Source organism: Cavia porcellus, unplaced genomic scaffold (assembly GCF_034190915.1).
Source record: "Cavia porcellus strain 051 isolate PalLab524CR breed Dunkin Hartley unplaced genomic scaffold, mCavPor4.1 scaffold_9, whole genome shotgun sequence".
Classification (NCBI taxonomy): domain Eukaryota; kingdom Metazoa; phylum Chordata; class Mammalia; order Rodentia; family Caviidae; genus Cavia; species Cavia porcellus.
Genome location: NW_026947492.1, coordinates 58,597,142 through 58,615,523, shown reverse-complemented (window position 1 = coordinate 58,615,523; position 18,382 = coordinate 58,597,142). Strand labels below are relative to the sequence as shown.

Here is an 18,382-nt window from a genome sequence, read left to right as displayed (position 1 = left end):
GTGGGAGAGAAGTGTGAGAAAGAACACACATGGGCTCAGAGCCCACTCTGTGAACCTTCCTTGCTATTTGGGGCAACCTCCTCTCCCTGCAGAGCCCCAGTTTCCTCCTCTCCTGCCTGGGGGAGGCTTGTGTGGAGAGTACTTGGGACCATGAGCTCGGAATGTACACAGCAGGTATACAATAAATGGAAGCATTTGTAGTTATTATGTTTGCGCTTACCGAGAGCCATTCTGGGTCTTTGGTCTGGTTTCCCCATTTACCTGAATTAGTGTAGGTACAAAGGACACCACCAAATTCAGGCCAAGAGTCCTGGGGCATGTTTTGCACCCTGATCCCAGGGCCCAAAAGCTTCATGGAACTGGTCCCAGCCTATGTGGAATCCAAATGTGGGTGGGGCAAATACAAGACGGCACAGGATTTGATAACACTTCGTATCAGTACAAAGTCAGACGGAGCACAAAGGCTGTGGGAAGCCAAGAGAGGCCATGGGCTGAGGGTGGTCAAGAAGGGCTTCTTGGAGGAAGCGACCACTCACTTGGGTCATTAGCCCAGCTACTGGAGGGTAAGAGTGGTGTGATGATCACTTTAAGGTTCAAAGGGTTGTGGAGACCCTGAGGAGGAGCAGTCCCTCCCACCCAGGGCTCTGGAGTGGCCTTTGTGGAAAGGGCTGCAAAGTGGCAGGGCGTGGGTTGGTGATTCCAGCAAGGACAATGATGTCCTGGGCTGTGCCCAGGAGGTAAAGGTGAACCAGTAGGTGGCAGGGCAGGTGTTCTGCAGCTGTGGAGGGACTTCTGGGAAGCTGCAGGAAATGGGCCGAGGGGCCCATGAAATTCTGTGTATGTGTATGGGGGGAAGAGTTATGTGCCAGACCAGGGAACTGGGGATTGGCTTTGTGGTATCCATAAACCCTGGCAGTATGTAGTACCCCATACTATAATAGACAGAGGTGCTGGCAGGCCCACAGTGAAAAGCTACCACTCTGTCCTCCAGCCCCTTATCACCTCTGGGACCACAGGAAAGCCCTTCCCATCTCCGATTTCCTTATTTGCAAGGCAGACTATAGGAGACCACAAGACTTATCTGGAGGTTCCTTCCAGCCTGTGATTCTGACTGGTTGTTTTTAGGCAGAACTTGGAGGATGGCCACAAAAACCCACCCTCTCCCCACCCTGGGACCAGGCCTCATCTATGCCGTCTCAGTTCCCGGATGAGACCTGTTTCACTTGCTAAGTCCTGCCCAGCCTCTGAGACTGCCTCTGTCTTTAGCTGGCTCTGAGAGGGGAAAGCCAAGCCCTCGGTGTCTACACACAGAAACTGACTAGAATATTCTTTTGCAAGCTTTGTTTTATGTGGTCTCCCCAGGGGCAGAGTGGGCTATGGGTAGCTAGTAGCTCTTCCACCATGGGACCCCCACCATGGACGGGCCCTGAGATGCACTCTTTGCTCAGGACTCGGTCTGGCACTGCCCACTGCAGGAAATGACATTGAAGCCAGTGCCTGTGACAATCCTGCTCCCCCGGGATCCTGTCAGGACCCCTTATGTGCTCTCCTGGCACCTCTTGATAGTAATGTCTCCTTTTCCTTTACATCTCTCCAAACTCCAAGGTGGAAGCACCCCAGACTTAGGCCTGGGCCCTCTTCCCTTTAAAGGAAAGGAGCCTGCCCACTCCCTCAGTGTCCTTTCTGCCCTGGCCTCTCCTCAGAACTCCAGGTCCAGCGTTGGGGTATCCACACAGAGCTTAAGTGACCCACAAGTCCAAATCCAAGTCCATCTTATCTCCACACCACTTCCCAATCAGCCTTTCCATCCTTCCCAGTGCTCCTGCCTAACCCAGATGGTCCTTTTTGGGTCTCCTTTGCCTGACACCCTACATGAAAAAAGAAAACAAATCTTGGCAGGTCCATGGTCAAGACAGAATCAGAATCCAGCAACTTTTCTCCATCCATTGCCACCAGCACGGTCCAGGCATGGCCAAGTTGCAGCCTTTCTCAGCCTCCAACCATGGTCGCCATCAGCCTTGTTTTACATATGGGGAAACTGAGGTGAGGGAAGCATCCCCAAGGTTGCAAAGAAAACTCGCCAGGGGTAGCTGGAGCCTGGGTCTGCCACCACCTCCTCCAGGCCCCAGCCGCCTGGAGTGGGTTTGCTCCTGCAGCTGTCTCCGCAGGTCTGACCACAAGGGCCGGCTGCTCTGTGTGCCTGTGTGTGTCCCGGAGGAACAGAGACGCTGCCAGCTGGGTTTATGTTTCAAGACGTCCGTCCTCGCCCTTGACCAAGGGAAACTAGGGCCAGGGCCGGGTGTGGGGGACGAGGGGGAGTAGGGACATCAGTGGGAAGCCGCCTGCCTGGAAACCAGAGTCCACCACCAGCCCCAGGATCTGCCCGGTTCACTTGAGGAGGCCAGAAACTGCAGGGCGGGCTGGGGATCACTCAGCATTTATTTTATACAGCTGTTTAAAAAGCTTGTTTAAAATATAGAACATTATATATATATATATATATATATACATTTATATATAAAATATATAAAGAGGAACTGAGGTAAACCACCCCAAAGAAAAAGCTATGTTTTATAAATATTTCTGTAGCTCCCACACCCCAAAGGAAAGAAAAAAAAAAAAAAAACCAACAAAAACAGACAAAAATCAAAAAACATTTACAACCCAAGCTAGTGGTTCCATGTGGTGGGCCAAGAGCCCCGCAGTGTTCCCCAAGGCTGGTCTGCTGGCCCGGAAAGATCAAGTCCGTACAGTCTCCCAGTCCCTTGACCTGGCTCCTTGGACCAGGCTGGAAGGTGGCGCCTGGGTGCTCCAGGGCCTGAGCTGCTAGGTTATTTTTAATCTTGTCGGTTTCCTTTGATGTCCAGCTCTCCTTCCAGAGTGACCAGGCGTTCCATCCCTTGTAGCTTCCAAGCAAAGAGGCAAAGCCCAAGTCGCCTGGCATCAGGAATTGGAAAGGAAAGGTCCACAGGGCACCTGCAGGCCCTGCTGCTGCTGCACCCCTGCGTGGTGGCGGCCACACCGTCACTTGCAGACGTAGCGCTCCACCGTGCGCTCACACCTGCGGCAAGTGACATAGCAGCACCAGTGGTACTTACAGTGGCACCGCTCCACCACGCGGTCTGTGTAGGGGTTGTAGCCACGCCCGCAGCACATGAGGTCGCAGCTGTCACTGCCGTTGGAGGTCTTGTTGCACTGCCTGGAGGGTGGGGATCAGAGAACAGTGAGTGCTCAGTCCCCCCACACCCAGTGCTGCGACTCCCAGCCCAGCAACCAACAGCCTTGCCAGGGAACCAGCCTCTAGGAATTTTAAGTACGCCTCTTCCCTAAGGATACTTCTGCCTTCTCCATTTCCAATAAGCTGTTAACAAAATGCTTTGGCTCTTCTGTTTCTAGAGGTGTCTTGTTTCCATTTCTTCTAAATACTGGAAGGCCCTTCAATCCTGTCTAATCATCCTGTCTTCCTATTTAATCTTTACTTATACCATAACAGATGTGAGGTTCACTTTTAGAATCCCAGGAAAAATTCTCAACACTAAAGATGGCACTAAACTTGAAGCATAGTGAGCGTGGGCACTGTTGGTGGGAGGAGGGAGCCTGCCTGCTGGGGGTTGCATAGGGGTTGGGTGTGTCCCTTCAGGACCTTATGTAGGGCCCTTGGCTGATGAAACGGGCTCAGCTAAGCATAGAGGTCCCCCAAACTCTCACAGAACCCTGGGCAAGCAGGGCTTGCATTGTGCCTGTACCAAGGCCACTGCATGCCTCCCCTCAGCCACACAGAACATGTTGCTGGTAGCAGGGGTTTGGGGAGACCAGGCAGGTCCAAAAGGATCCCCACAGCCATGTGGACAGAGGCACCCCAGAATGTCCAACCTGGGTAAGTCTTAGAGATGACTGAGTCCAATCCCTGTCTTTATCGATTGGGAAATTAAGGCAGAGAATGAAGATGGGACTTGCCCAAGTCACATAGGCTAACCACAGGGTTTGTGAAAGCTCAGGAGGCTTTCTGGAAGAGAAAGAGTCATCTAGGCCGAGCTACCTAAGAGCAGATGTCTAAGGGCAAAAAAGGGGAAGTGTTGGGGTGGTGGAGGGAAGAGCCGGGTGAAGGCTATGGACCTGGTGAAGAACAGTCAGAGGACGGAGGCTAGGAAGAGGCTGGGTGAGGCCCTGGGGTGAGGGGAGAGGACTCCTCAGAGAGAGAGCCAGAGGTAACCTGCACATGGGCTGTAAGCAAGAGGAACGTCAGGAAGAACAGATGCCCTAGAGCAGGACAGACCTGGGTTCCAACCCCAGTTCTGCTTTCATTGGCTGTATGACTTAAGTCATTTTTCTGGGCTTTGTTAGCCATTCAGCATCGTGAGTCCCCTTAAGCCCACTTTTAGGCCTCTGGCTGACTATACTACCTCAAGTGGCAGGAAGTGGACCAGGGGCCTTTTCCACTTCTCTGTCTCTTTTCTGGTACCAGGAGTCAAACTCAGGACCTTGTGCTTGCCAGGCAGGTGCTGTGCTGCTGAGCTCTATCTCTAGCCCCTTCTCCATCTCTTGATCCTCAGCATGTAGTATCTATGAACGTCGGCCTCCAGCATCAGAGCCAGACTAGGCTGAGGTGGTACTTGGGATGGGAGCTGAGGACCATGGGGCCATGGGCCAGGCTGGGCTACTGGGATGCCTGGAAAGTAGGGGCATAGGCCAGGGAGGGAGGAGGATAGCATCCAGGGGCCTCTAGGAGAAACATGACAAGCAGACTCGGGCTTATGGGGCCTCAGTTTCCCCGGGGAGGGACCAGCCTCTGGAGTAATGCCATCTGTGCACGTGGCTGAGCTGTTAACTAGACCCACTCACCTCCAAACCACCATGTGCCCAATCTATACCCAATCAGCCACACTTCCCTCCTCCAGGAAGCCTTCTTGCATGTCCAGGCTGGGTCACAGCCTTCTGCCCTCATCCCTGGGCTTTCTTCCGTCACAGCTTGAGCACTTGAGGTCTCTCTCCACCTCCACCCTGCTGCTTCTACTCATATCTTGCTCTTTCCTGTTTCCCTAGCTCGACCTGTTTCATCCTCAGTCTCCCTGAACCCCTCAATCTGGCCTCCAGATGGGAGCTGGGCCTCCTCACAGAGTCTGCTGCCCTGGGTGTGGGGATGGAGCCCCCAAACCCGCCCTCGCCTCCTGGAGACAGGAACGTGGGCTGCGGAGGAAGCAGATGCTGGCTGGGCACCAACTATGTGCCAGACTTGTTCCCAGACACCCACTCCCCATTCAATATTCCTCTAGCCCTGCTGCACACCACTTTTGTGGAATGCTATTAGGGGCTCCTTAATAAAAGAGTTCCCTGGCCAGCACCCCTGGGAAATACAGGCTTAATCAGATCCTTACTGCAGCTTCCTGAGGGCCTTCTTCATATAAGTGTATGTCCTGTGCTTGGTGCAAGGCCCAGGAGTGCATCCTGGCCACTTCTGGCCACATGGCTCTCTGTTCTAGTGGCTCAGGACTGGCTTCCTCGAGAAGATGCTTACCTGCACCACTCAGCACATGGTAGGTCTGCAGCCACCACCAGCCCCCCTTCTTTCCTGCCCTAGGTTGGGATAGGGCCATCATGGGGAGCCCAGCCCAGACCCTGAAAGTGGAGGCCAGGTGACCCCCAGGCACTTGAAGGAACTTGCACATGTCAGGGGACATGAGTGCAAGTTTCTCTACAGAAGGCACGCAGATCTTGCTTTCCTTGGCATCTTCAAACTTCCTGGGTGGTCATGCTGTGGTTTTTGCCTCTATCTTTTCTGTGCCACTCAGTTCCTCTTTTGTCACACAAGCAGACTATAGGACATTTATCCTTCGTCTGTTCATTTGACAAACATTTTCAGAGCACCTGTGCTATGTTGGTTGGGCAGCCTCCTCTTCTATCCCTGCCTCTCCCCATGGAGTGGAGGTGGGGTAGGGACCTCCTACTGCTTCCATGCCTGGGACCCTTTCCAGGAAGAGATGCACTCCCAGGACTTCTGCAGGGGTCCCCCTAGGACCTCCACTCAGCTTTCCTGGGGCCAGCCCACCTCTACTTAGCTCAAGTCCCCACTGTATGCCTGGCCCTGAGCTGGGACACAGCATCTCTTGAGGGTGTGCAGGACCTTACCTGTCTTGTGTCCCGTGGGACCCTACTTTCTCATTCTTCATGCAGAAGTCAGGTGAGCTCTGCAGATAGACGAGTTCGGAGTCCTTCACAGGCCGGATATCTAGGTCCTTGGGCACCAGGTGCTTGCGAGTGCCCATGGGTCGGTGCACAACCTTGGTGGCTGAGAGGTATCGAGTCTTGAGGTCGGCAGCCACATCCCGGAGCTCTGGCAGCCCCTTCCAGCAGGTGCGGATGGAGCAGGAGCCTGACACCCCATGGCACTTACACTTCACTTCCAGAGAGGCACGCAGAGCCTGCAGATAGTGGGGGCTGTCGGGCAGGGCAGCCAGAGCTCCCTCCCCGCCTGCCCCAGGACTCTGGACCCCACTGCCTTGCTGGGTGCTCTCAGCAACTCATTGCTAACTTGAGCCTCAAGGGATGGAGTGGTTAGCTCAAAAACTGGGAGGCTGTGTGGGTCATGCTTCAACCTGGGTGCAGCTGAGAGGTGCAGAGAGAGGGGGACATTTGCAGGGATAAAGGGTGCCACATAAGCACTTCATGTGTACCAAGTGCTCCACACATAATAGGGTTAGTCATCGCACAGTCCTTCCAGGAGGCATCATTTCCCCCATCTTAAAAAAGGGAAATGAAGGCTCAGAGAGGCTAAGCCTTCTGTCCAGTGTTGCTCAGCTAGAAAATGGTGGGGTTGGAAACTGAACCCATGCTTGAGGGTGATTTCAAAAGCTGTGGCTTTTAATCATCTGTATCTTTTGTCCCCACAAAACTGGGGCTGGATGTGGTGGGGCACTCCTGTCATCTCAGCACTTGTGAGGTTGTGAGGCAGGAGGATTGTGAATTCAAGGCCAGCCTGGGCTATATAGAAAGACTCTGTCTCAAAATAAAGACAAAAACCCACCCCCCGTTGGCCTTTGCCTGCACTACCAGGGCTCCTGCCAGGCAGTCCTTTGCAAGCACATCAGCATTCAGGGCCGCTGTACTCTTCGGTGCAATATGGGCACATTATTCCTGCTCTGCATGTCCTTCCTGCTGTGCGCATCATCCCTCGGCAAGGATGAACGAGATGACATATGTGAAAAAAGTGTGGTGAGCTACAAAGCTAAGTTAATATTGATCCTAAAAAAATAAGTCTATCAAATATGATGGATAAGGGAGGCTTGGGCTCAGAGGCTTCAAAAATGATTTTGTCTCACCACTTTTCCTGGGCCTCAGTTTCCCCATTTGTGTTGAGGATGAGTCAGATCCCTTCTGAGGGCCTCTCTACCTAACCTTTCAAATTCTTTTTTGGCCAGGACTCCTTCCCAGGCTCCTCCCCAGGCCTGTCCTATCTGCTCACCTGCCAGCCCTATACAGAAAGCTACAAAGGTCCTGGGTCATCAAGGCCCACTTTCTGCACAGGGAAACTGAGGTACAGAGTGGGCATGGACTTGCTCCAAACTACTCCATCAGTGAGTTAGTGGGAGCAGGTCAAGGTCCTAGGGCACCTTGTCCCTAGTCAGTGGCAGGGAGCTGGGATGGAAGGAGTCTGTTTGGGTGTAAAAGCTGGAATTTGCTAAGAAAGGCCTGTGGAAGGCATGGGACTGAGTAAACATGGCAACAGGCCCCTGCCACTGGGAGTTACCTGGGAAGGGAAACCCACACTCAGTTCCTGGGTTTAAGATGGGAAGTGGCCTGGAGTTCCTGAGGCCACCATGTGCCAACACTAAACTGCTGCATTTGTGATCTTGCTGACTCTTCACACAGCCCTGCTGGGGACAGCGAGCCTTCCTCAGATGGCCCTGGAAACAGGCCAGGTGCGCCTGAGGCTGACCGCCTCCTGTACACACTAGGATGGGCAGTTTGTGCTCCTGGCTGTCACAGGCTCGGGCTGGTCAGTGGGTGGGGCTGGCTGGAGGCCCCTGCTAGGGCAGGGGAGGCAGCAGGCTTAAATTTGGTGAGTCCATGGCCAGGCTCTGTGATGGACCCACAGTGCGATTTGGTCTCAGTTTCCCATACTGTCCTATAGCCTGAATATCCAAGAAGCCTCACCCAAAGGAGACCAAAAGAGAAGGTGAGGACAAGCAGGCCTCTGTGTGCAGAGTCCCACAGACCTGGGCTCCACTCTGCCTCTGTCCTTGGCTGGGCCACCTAAGCTTTCTGCCTCCCTGGGCCTCTGTCAGATGGCACCTATGGGCATGAGATGCTGTCCATTCCTGACACTGAGCCTTCACACAGAGAACTCCATGCACAACAGTCCTGCATGGAGTTGTTCCTAGATCACATGTGGGAAAATTCAAATGCCTAACACAGTGTTTGCACCATAGATAGGTACAAAATTTGTTTCAGTTTTCAAAAAGTAAAACAAACATCTGTCCATTCACCTCTGCCCTCCCACACCCTGTTCCATGAGTTGAGGAATCTGAGAACCAAGGGTAAAAGTAGATGGGGTAACTGCATTTTGGAGGCTAGGTGGGGCTTGGGGACTCCCCACTAAATCCAAGGAGATGATCTTTAGTATAAGGCTCCATTGCCCACACCACACTCCATTGCCCTCCATGCCCTGGGGGAAGGGTGAGGACCACATCAGGTGGGACTGAACCCCTATCCGCATTTTAAATGGGAACAACTGAGGCCACAGAGGAGGTGATTTGCCCAACATCGCTCGGTGAGTTTAGACCCAGAACCAAGGCCAGAACTCAGAGGTCTCCTTGCTCAGTGGTCTTTCTGCCTCAACAACCAAATCTTGGGGGAGGCCCTGGGGGAGGAGGGCCAGGCAAGCCCCAAGCGCTGGAGAGGGCAGAGCTGAGAGAGGTTGCAGGTGACGAAGGCCCACCCCCCTCCCCTCTCTGGGGACACTGCCAGCCCTTTCCAGCCAATGGCACAAGCACACCATCTGGGGCGGGTGGGGTGGGTGGTTACCTGTCTCCCCACTTCACTGTTGTGTAGACGCATCAGTTTATTGGCTTGGGATCCTGTTTTTTTCACCTTCATAGGAGCATCGGAAAACTTGGCCCCCATGAGGAGCCCGTAGCTGAGGTTGTCCGCACATCCTCCCCAGCGGTTCCCGGGCCCGGGTGGCTCACCTGGCACAGGGCCGCAGGAGCAGCCGGGCAGGTCGCCAGAGGTGCAGGCCCGGGCGATGGCGTGGCTGATGGTGGCAGCCGACAGCGCATACACGAAGGCTGACTCCCGGGTCCCTATGGGGCCAGAGGTCATGGTCAGCAGGGGTGGGCTGATCCAAGGATAGGACCTGGCCCAGGTCTGAGAGTCCTCCTCCCTACCCACCTGAGGGCTCAGGCGGAGACGGGCTGTCATGACGGTGGTACAGGAGTAGGACTGTGTCAGGGCCATTAATCTGTCATCTCTTCTCCCCTACTTCTCCCTCGAAAACATCAGCTAACAGGCACACTCACTCTCAGCCACACACCCACAGGCACACACTCACACATTCCTGTGCGTGCTTGTAGCGCTCTGCTTTGGCCTCTGCCTGGCCCAAAACTAGTGTGAATGGCTGCTCTACAGAGACGAAGACTCAGGCCCTGAGTGCCACCAAGGACTCATGATGAGGACCTGATGAGGCAGGCGAGTGTGCAGAGGGCCTGCTGCAGGGAGAATTGGGTCCCCCTAAAAGATATTTCCAAGTCCTGGCTTGGGGTACCTGTGAGCATGCTCTTATTTAGAAGTAGCCTCTTTGCAGCTGCTGTGGGAGCTAAGACGAGATTGTCCTGGGTCGGGGATCCTGAGCTAGTGGTCAGTGCCTCGGAAGAGGGAAGTCTGGATGCAGACACACAAGGAATGGCCAGAGATGACTCCTTAATCCAAGACCCACCTGCCACCCTGACTGTGGACTTCCAACCTCCAGAATGGGGGACAATACATTTTGGTGGTTTGTAGCCAGCCAGTTTGTGGCACACTATGACAGAAGCCTTAGGAAACTAACACAGAGCCAGCTTCACCGGGGCTGTGCTGGCCCTCGGACTGGGCCAGGTTCCATCTCTTAACTAGAAGTTGCTTCCCCTTCTGGAGCCTCACTTTCCTTAGCTGCAGAACATGAGGTAATACCTACCTCACAGCCTCGCCCGGGCGTTCAAATAATTCAGGGGGAGAGGGAGCTTTGCCAAGTACCGAATAGACATTAGCTGTCACTGTTCAGGATTCCTGGGAGAAGGTATTACAGTGTAGGGAATAGTCAAAAGTGTCTGTCCAAAGTGACTCTGTTGTCCTGGTCCCCTGCTCCCTTCTTCTCCAGGAAGTCTGCCTCACAGCTGTTTTGTGCCTAACCGTTTTGTGAAGGACATAGCAGCTGCCGTCAGTCTGGTCTGGGATGGCCTGGGGTACACCTGGGGGCTCAAGGGTGGGCTTCATCTGGGCACTCTCCTCCCAATGTAAGCAATGACCTCAGGGTGTGCTGCAAGCCTCCTGGGTCCTTCGCTCTGAGTGAATTAGGGCTCAGGTGGCCTTGTGCTGATATAGTCACTCACCCATGATTCTGCCCTCACTAATTCACGCCTGAACACCCAGACCTATGAATGACATGTCTGCCTGCACATCCTCAGCCGTGCCTGCCTGTATCCGTCTGTGCTTCCATCCACCTCTTCACTCATCTATCCATGAATCCATCTATCCACCCATGAATTCATCCACCTATGCAAACACACAGATGTGTGCCAGGATTCCTCCAACCCCACTGGCACATGTTCAGCAGCCCCACAGCCCCCTACCTCTCTCCAAGTCAAGCAGGTAGTTGGGGGCCAGCTCGATGGAGGAGCAGTTCCAGCGCATGTCAGCAAAGGCCCTGCGGCAGGCCTTCATCACCTCTCGGGCAGCGTGCACGATGGTGTGCATGAGCTCCAGGTTGCTGCGGCATAACTGCACCTGCGCTGACACCAAGCCCTCCAGCTGCTTGCAGTGCTGCGTCTGGTTCAGTGCCAAGGCTGCCGGCGTCTTGGACAGTGCCCTGCACACCACCAAAAGCAAGCAATGGAAGAAAGACCTGGCCATGAACTGCCATGGTGCTTCCACCACCCACCCCGCCCTGACTTTCAATGAACTCTGGAGCCTTTCTTGGAAAAGCCAGGATGCTAGAAGGGAAAGTGCCACCTGGCAGAGCAACGGCTCTCCCTCCAGCCCCTGTTGTCCTGGTTCCCTGCTCCCCTCGGACACATCACTGTTCTCTCTGGGCCCTAAGTTTAACACAGGTTCACAACTGCCTAAGCTGTATGACAACAAATGGTTTTGCAGTTCACAAAGGACTGTCATCCACCACAGCTGCAAATTATTACTTTATTCAGTATTTATTAGGCAATGAGCAGCTGTGTGCCAGAACTAAATCACACATACTATTAACGGAGCCCTTACTATATGTACATGACAGGAGCTTCTCAGCATGGCTTCATTTAATTACTAAACCCAGTCATGTTGTAAAGTTCCCATCCATGCAAAGAACTGCCATTGAAGGACTGAAGGACATTCGCTTTTGTGATGATCAAAACTTGAAAAATTTTGTTTCTAATCCAGATTTTGCTGTTAACTCGCTGTGTGACCTTGGATAATTCACTGCTCCCCTAGCCTTAGTGTCTGTATCTGTAAACTGTTCCCAGGGATCCAGTGAGAGGGATTTCCCATCATCATGCCTTCACCCAAACTTTTCCTCATGCCTTTCCCCCTGCTCCTGTACTAGAATAAGTAAGTGAACTTCATCTACCTGTGGGAGAAATGTTTACTAAGTACCCATTCTTCCTGACTCTTGATAATGATCATGGCATAGATCTTCTAGGATGCCTTAGACTAATATGGCTGGATCAACCTACCAACAGCTGAAGGCAAGGACCCAGCTCTTCCAGCTCCTGGCCTCACCCAGGAAGAAGAACAAGCTTGGGCACCAGTAGTGAGACCTGGGTCAATCAACCAGTTTCTCTGAGCCTCATCATCTCATCTGTTAACAGTGATCATTTCTTCTTCAAAAGGTTATGGAGAGGCTTTAATAAGATGATGTATCACACAGCAGGTGGAACATTCGGATATATGAGGCTCCCCAGCCCATTGCTAGGGGATCTGCAGCCGTGAGGAAGTGAGGAGAGGTGGGCTGTACATAAGGTCTGCTTTAGGTATTCAGTTTTGGGCGAATTGCTGCTTCTGAGTATCTACTACAAAATGCAGGCAAGTGCTAAGTGAGGTAACCTTCCTTCCTCCTACCTCTCACTCCCTGCCATGCCCCACTTACCCTATGACCTCCAAATATACCAACCTGAAAGAGACCCCAGAAGCAGGCTGAGGGCAAGCAGGCCTGGCCTGATGTCTGTGGCTGGGGTCCTATAATAGTCTGAGAACAACTGTGGGCAGCCTGGCCACTCTCCCCTCTCTGTAGCCCCTGACCCGTCCCCACCCTCCAAGGCAGGAGCAGGCACATGCTGGGTGTGTCTGGATGCTACACAGTGGCCTCCAGACACAGCTTCCTGACCTCACTGCCAGCGGAGCCTGTTGTCTGCTTCCGAGAGTCCTGACTGGGTGGGCTTTGACCACACAGAGGCAAATGTCATCACCTCCGCAGGCCCTGTGGTTAATAGACCCCACCCCTACCCAACTACAGTCCACTGGGCCGTGCCCCATGTGTGCACAGTGCTTCTCCCTGCTCACAGCCTCATCCCCCCACCCCAGATGAGGGGATCATAAATGAGGACACTTAGGAGGGGCCAGCGGCAGCACCTGCCCAGCACCCCAGTCACCCAAGCTTCGCAACAGACTGTCAGTGCCTCCAGCCTCTCTTGGGTCGCCTGTGCTGCTCTGGGCTATCTGCATGGGCTCTGCTCTTTGCCTTCACCAGCTTCCTCCCCTCCGCTTTGAACCAGTTTTCTCAGTTTTAAATAGGAAAGAGTCCACCAGCAACAACAAATCAAACATCTGGCCCCAAGGGGCACTGTACAACCGCTTTCCAGGGTTTTAACCTAGGCTCCTGCCCTCGGCATGAAGTGGGGTGATAAGGGCAAAGCTTTTCCTGCAGAGCACAGGGCAGGCAGCATCTGAGGGCTGGGAGCTGTGGTTTTTGGGAATGGGAGCTCTAAGGTGCTGGTGCCTGGCTCTCACTGCCTGGGGACCCTGGAGGCCCTCTGGTGTCTCAGCTCCCATTCCAGGTAGGAAGGAGTAGCTTCCCCTGCAAGCTGTCCAGGTGCCTCCCAGATGAGGCTCAGACCCCCGAAGAGGATGTGTGGGAAGCTGTTCTACAGACACCTGGAGGTAGGGGTGCGGCCAGTGCAGACCCTAGGGACCTGCCGTGGGGCTGGGGGAGCTGTGGGTGGGATAGGCCAGCCAGTGTGGTTGGATGGGAGCAGCCAGGCCCTATGTGTGGGGGAGGCCCAGACTAAGGCAGCAGACTCTGCTGCCCAGGAGGGCTGAGCGGTCATCTGGTAATTAGTGGTAATGACCGTTTCTAACTATATCCCCCTTGGGGAGGTAATCAAGGATTAAGGCGGTGGGCAGGGGAGTCACTGGTGTGGACATCTCCCTGGGCTCGCCTCTCGCCAGCAGACCCCTAATTGGAAACATTCTGGTTTATCTAGAGGAAGGGGCGTGGGGGAGCGGGTGGAAGAAAGGACAGGAGGGAACAGAGAGTTCACAGGCAATGCCTGTGCCAGGGGCTCCACAGGGGTAGCTGCAGGAGCTGGCTTCTCTGGGGCTAGCTCAGCTACTTACTTTTCATGTGACCTTGGCAAGTCACTGACCCTGGCCCCGCCTCAGTTTCCCCATCCATAGCAATCAGTTCCTACTATAAGGACATTTTACAGTAATCCCTAGCTTTACCTTCCACCATGGCCCTTGCATCCATGGGACAACCCTCCCTGTCTTTTCCATTCTACCAGCCCATCTCCATGCCTCTCCAGGGGGTTCGTCCCTTCCTGAGGCCTCCGCAGGGCTTTGCATCTCCTGCCAGTCTATTGCAATCTTCTGCTGTGCCCTGCTAAGCCATTTTGCATAGCTGCCAGTAACCCTACCCGCAGGTGATTCTCAGGCACCTGGCCCACGTAAGGCCACCATCAGCATGGGCCTCTTTCCCATCCCACCCATTGCAGTGTTCCTCTCCACTGGGCACAGGGCAGGATGAATTCTCAGCCAGAGGCTTCAAGTACCAGGGCCCTAAGGTGTTTCATTCTGCAGTCCAGCTGCTCAGTCCGCATGGTACCCAACCCATCCATTAGCTAGGACATGTATAGCAGGGCTGGGGGCCCAAGGCTTTGGAAGGATCCCTACCAGCATACCCAGAATGAAACCCAGCATCCCCTCATTCCCCTGCAGATAGAGATGGGATGAGGTCAACAGTCAGGTGCAGGTAGGTCTTGACAACCGCCACACCTCAGGATAAGGAGCCTGGGTAGGGCTGTGGGGCTGGTCCCAGGAGGGGTGTAAGTCTTTCCCAAGAAGCCAGGTGGTTCTGGATGTAGGGACCATGCTGACCTGTTGTAGGTCAGCAACAGAGTCTGAGAAGACCTTGCTCCCCAAATCAGATACTTGTCTGCCTTTTAGGCTGTCCTGGATCACAACTCACACTGGTGTCCAGGAAGCAGGGAAGACAGAAAACTTGGGAACTAGGCAAACTCAGCCCTGCTCTGGGCTTCCATCTACCCCCTGGAGTGGCCTTGGAGAGCCTTGCCCTCTTCTACAAGTTGTGTGGTTTACTGGTGAGGCCTTGCGTCTAGGAACCAAGGCTCAGAACTGTCCCCTTTCCCCAGTCACTCTAGGCCAGGAAGAAGCCCCCAGGATGCACGGCCTGAGGGTTCTCCTGTTCCCTCTCGGGCATTTGTCCCAGGGCTTCAGAGCCAAGAGTAACCAGGCCAGCTCCTTTCTTACACTGTGGAGACTGGGAAACCAAGGTTGATGAAGGGTTTGGATCCTGCAGATCCCATCCCGCATTGAAGGCATTGCCAAGACCTGAGGGGAGAGCTCAGGCTGGTGCTCCACCCCACTTTGCAGAAGATATCTTTTCTTGGGGCTGGGGATTTAGCTCAGCGGCATAAGTGCCTGCCTTGCAAGCAGGCAGTCGTGAGTTCGATGCCTGGTACCGGTAAAAAGGAGAAAGACAAAAAAAAAAAAAAAAAAAAAAAAAGAAGAAGAAGATATCTCTCTTCTCTAAGCTCTCCTGGGACTTCCTGAGAGTTCTGCCCCTTCGTGAATGGCAGGTGTGAGCCTACCGATGGTGGGGGCACTCTTCCTGGGTCTCCCTAGGTCAGCCTAGGCCTAACCTCTGTGGGGCAGCTGTGATGGCTCACAGAAGCTGGGACCACCCTCCCCACCCAGAACACCCATTGGGGTGGGTGAGCCAGACTCCCCCACACCTGTTGCTCTGGGGTTTCCTAGAACCTGGCCTGGGAGGGCTCTGGGGATTTTACAGGCAGGCACTCCCATGGGCAGGTAGGTCCTGACTCCAATCTTACCCCCTCCCACCTGCTCAGGCTGTCCCTGGTCCCCACAGGGGGTGATCCCAGGTCATGTAGCTTCATCTGGCTTAAGTCTCTGTGCTAAATGTCCCTTTCATCTCCAAGTCACTTTCCAAAGCCCAGGGCCTGCCCCAGGACAGTTGATCCTCCACAATGGGTCCCCATCCTTCCACTCCCATTGTCCAACTGAGGCTTCCTGTGACCAACAGGCTGTAGTCAGATTGCCCAACTCAAATCCTGCCTCTATTACCCACTGGGTGTGACACCCTGTTGGTTAAAGAACACCCTCATGCCTTTGTTTCCTCTTCCAAATGAGTCAGACAATGGCAGAAGCCACGGCACAGGGTGGTAGGGAGATTTAAGTGAAACCATACACATCAGGTATTTAGAACTGCATAGCAGGCAGCAAGACTGTGTGTGCTTGTGCATATCTATGTGTGCATGCATGTGTCTAGGTGCACATGTGTAAGTTATTCTTAAACTCTGCCCCTTCTCCCACCTCCCCTCTGCCTTCAGCTCCAGCAAGAGATTAGTTATTATCAAGAGATTTGGCTTCCTGGAGCCCATCAGCCTGGTTTCTGATCCTCCAGCCATGAATCAGCTCTGAGACTGTGGGGGGAATTACCATCTCTGTACCTTAATTTCCTCCATCTCCTATCACATGAGAATAGTAACACATTCTGTGATGACGGCACTTGGAGCCATGTCTGGGCACTTACTAGCAGGTGTTTGTGACTCCCGATCGCTACACATTTCCAGACAGGACCGTCCTGCCCTGCCATCTGCCCGTATTACTCCTCCTGCCCGCTTTCATTTCATCTCTGCCTGTCACAACCCTCTCTGCCCTTCTTGGCCCAGCTGCAGTTACCTCCCTTGGGTGGAAATGGCTGCCCCTCTCCCTGGCTCCCACACCTACTTTCTCGGGACCCTGATCGCTGTCTCCCTGCTATTTTCCTGCCTCCATCTCCCAAGCAGCTGGGAGATGCTGAGTGTGCATTCTTCTGTTGCAGCCAGTGGTATGGTGGGTATAACCTGGTGTTAGCCTTAGCCAGCAACTGGCCTGGCTTATGCCAGCTTGAGGGCTGCTAAGAGTGACACACTCCTCAGAGCCTCAGTACCTTCAAAGCAGGGCAGGGATGACAGCGGTGTTGCCATGACTCTGAGCACCCAGTGTCACTCAAGCCCAGTTCTCAACCTCTGGCACTTCTCGTGCCTTTCTGTAAATCCTTTCCAAGGGGATGCTGCATGAGAAGGGCTTCTCTCATTGCCCCCAGATTCTGCTGGCAGGAAGAGCACTGGATTCTCCACAAAGCTCATGAGGGGCAGATGGGGGGAATCCAATGCCACAGACCACTGGGCCAGGCTTCTCCTTGCAAACAGGAAGCACAGGAAAATGGGGTTCTGCTGCTCTTGAGTCATCAATTAATCTATAACTCAGCACAGAAGGGGCAGGGCCAGTGACCTGAGAATGTTTGCTGGTGGCCCAACCGCTATCGCCCAGTCTTTCAGTTAATCCACAAAGTCTCCGAAGGCCCCTCCCTAGCCCCCATAATCTGTCCGCTGCTGTTTTATCTGCTTGCTCCCTGCCCCTGCACCAGCTCCAGTCCTGTGTCCTGTCCTACACTTCCCCACCTGGGCCTTTGCTCCTCCAACAGCAGGTCCTCCTCCCTAATCCCCCCAGCCAGCTCCCTCCAACTCCACAGCGGCCAGGACAAGCCCTGGAAAGCCCAGATTCCCCGTGTGTGACAACCCCCCACCACTCCGCCTTTCTTGTCTCTGAGCCCCCACACTGAAGCACTGGTCTCTCCTGCACACTTGGGACATTTGTGGAGTTATTTACAGCCAGGGCTTATCTCTCCCGGCTTAGGGGTGGCTCCTCCAAGGAAGGGCTGGGTGTCATTCCTCCATCCTGCACAGCCGGGACAGTGGGCACCCCTGCAGACAGGAGGCTCTCCTACCATCTCCCAGGGATCGTTCCTACCTATAGGCACAAGTGTCCACACCTGATAGCTAAGGGTGCTTCTCGGAAGTCTCTTCTTCAGTGCTTCGAGGAACCTGATTATCCTCCTTTGCCAGAGGAGTCCCCAAGGTCACCCCGGTGCAAGGATCAAGACTGCCTCTCCAGACCTCCAGTTAGGGACAAGGAGGCTGAGCAGAAAGTATCCTAAGCTGGCCCCCAGCGCCCAGAGCAGACCCTCTGCTGACTGCGACCTGGACAAGGCTGTCTTTTGAGAGCTCTCCTGACCAGTACGCAAAAATTCCTTTGTCCCAATTCGCAAACCCCCTGGGAGGTGAGGACTGCATTTTACACAGGAAGAAACTGAACCTTAAGGATGGCTTTTCCAAGATCTCCAAGTCGACTTGGAATGGAGCTGGGCACGTTCCCCAACCCACTCCGCTGCGCCCCACCGCCCGTCCCGGCCCCGGCAGTGGACCCAGGGTCCCTACTTACAGCCACTTGATGCCATAGCACACGCCGGTCTGGAGCGCCAGGGCGAAGAGCAGCGCCTCACAGACCTGCGGCCGCGCCCTCATCGTCGCGCGGCGGGTGCGCCCGGGGTCGCACCCAGCAAGAGCAGCGCCGAAGTCTCGCTGCCTGCAAGGCCACCGCTGCTGGTCCTGAGCGCACGCCTCCTACAGTCGGGAGAACGGGGCGGCGCGTTAAGACCGCGCGCTGGCGGGCGGGAGGCGTCTTATTCAAATTACAAAGGAGGGGTCGCCTGGAGAGGCCGAGCGCTTGGCGAGAGCCCCTCCCGTCCGCGTCACCCGGGACCGGCGTCTGGCTCTAATTAGGTGCAACCGAGGGACAAACTGGGACAGACACACAGACACCAACTGACGGGTGGAAAGAA

At 54.4% G+C, this 18,382-nt stretch overlaps 1 protein-coding gene across 8 annotated transcripts in view; it reads right to left on the bottom strand.

The window, feature by feature from the left end:
- Nucleotides 1-2,421: 2,421 nt before the first annotated feature.
- Nucleotides 2,422-18,382, bottom strand: part of Wnt11 (Wnt family member 11) — a 42,411-nt gene continuing 26,450 nt past the window's right edge. For 6 of the 8 annotated variants that reach the window (XM_063256470.1, XM_063256471.1, XM_063256473.1 and 3 more), the window contains 5 exons: nucleotides 17,983-18,164; nucleotides 10,824-11,059; nucleotides 9,022-9,299; nucleotides 6,127-6,419; nucleotides 2,422-3,199 (listed from right to left, as the gene is read on the bottom strand). In XM_063256470.1, coding sequence (XP_063112540.1) covers nucleotides 3,025-3,199; nucleotides 6,127-6,419; nucleotides 9,022-9,299; nucleotides 10,824-11,059; nucleotides 17,983-18,164 — 1,164 coding nt within the window. In that variant the 3' untranslated portion in view covers nucleotides 2,422-3,024. Of the gene's footprint in view, nucleotides 3,200-6,126; nucleotides 6,420-9,021; nucleotides 9,300-10,823; nucleotides 11,060-17,982; nucleotides 18,165-18,382 lie in introns of those variants that run through there. The other 2 variants (XM_063256469.1, XM_013151203.2) reach the window with 2 other exon arrangements.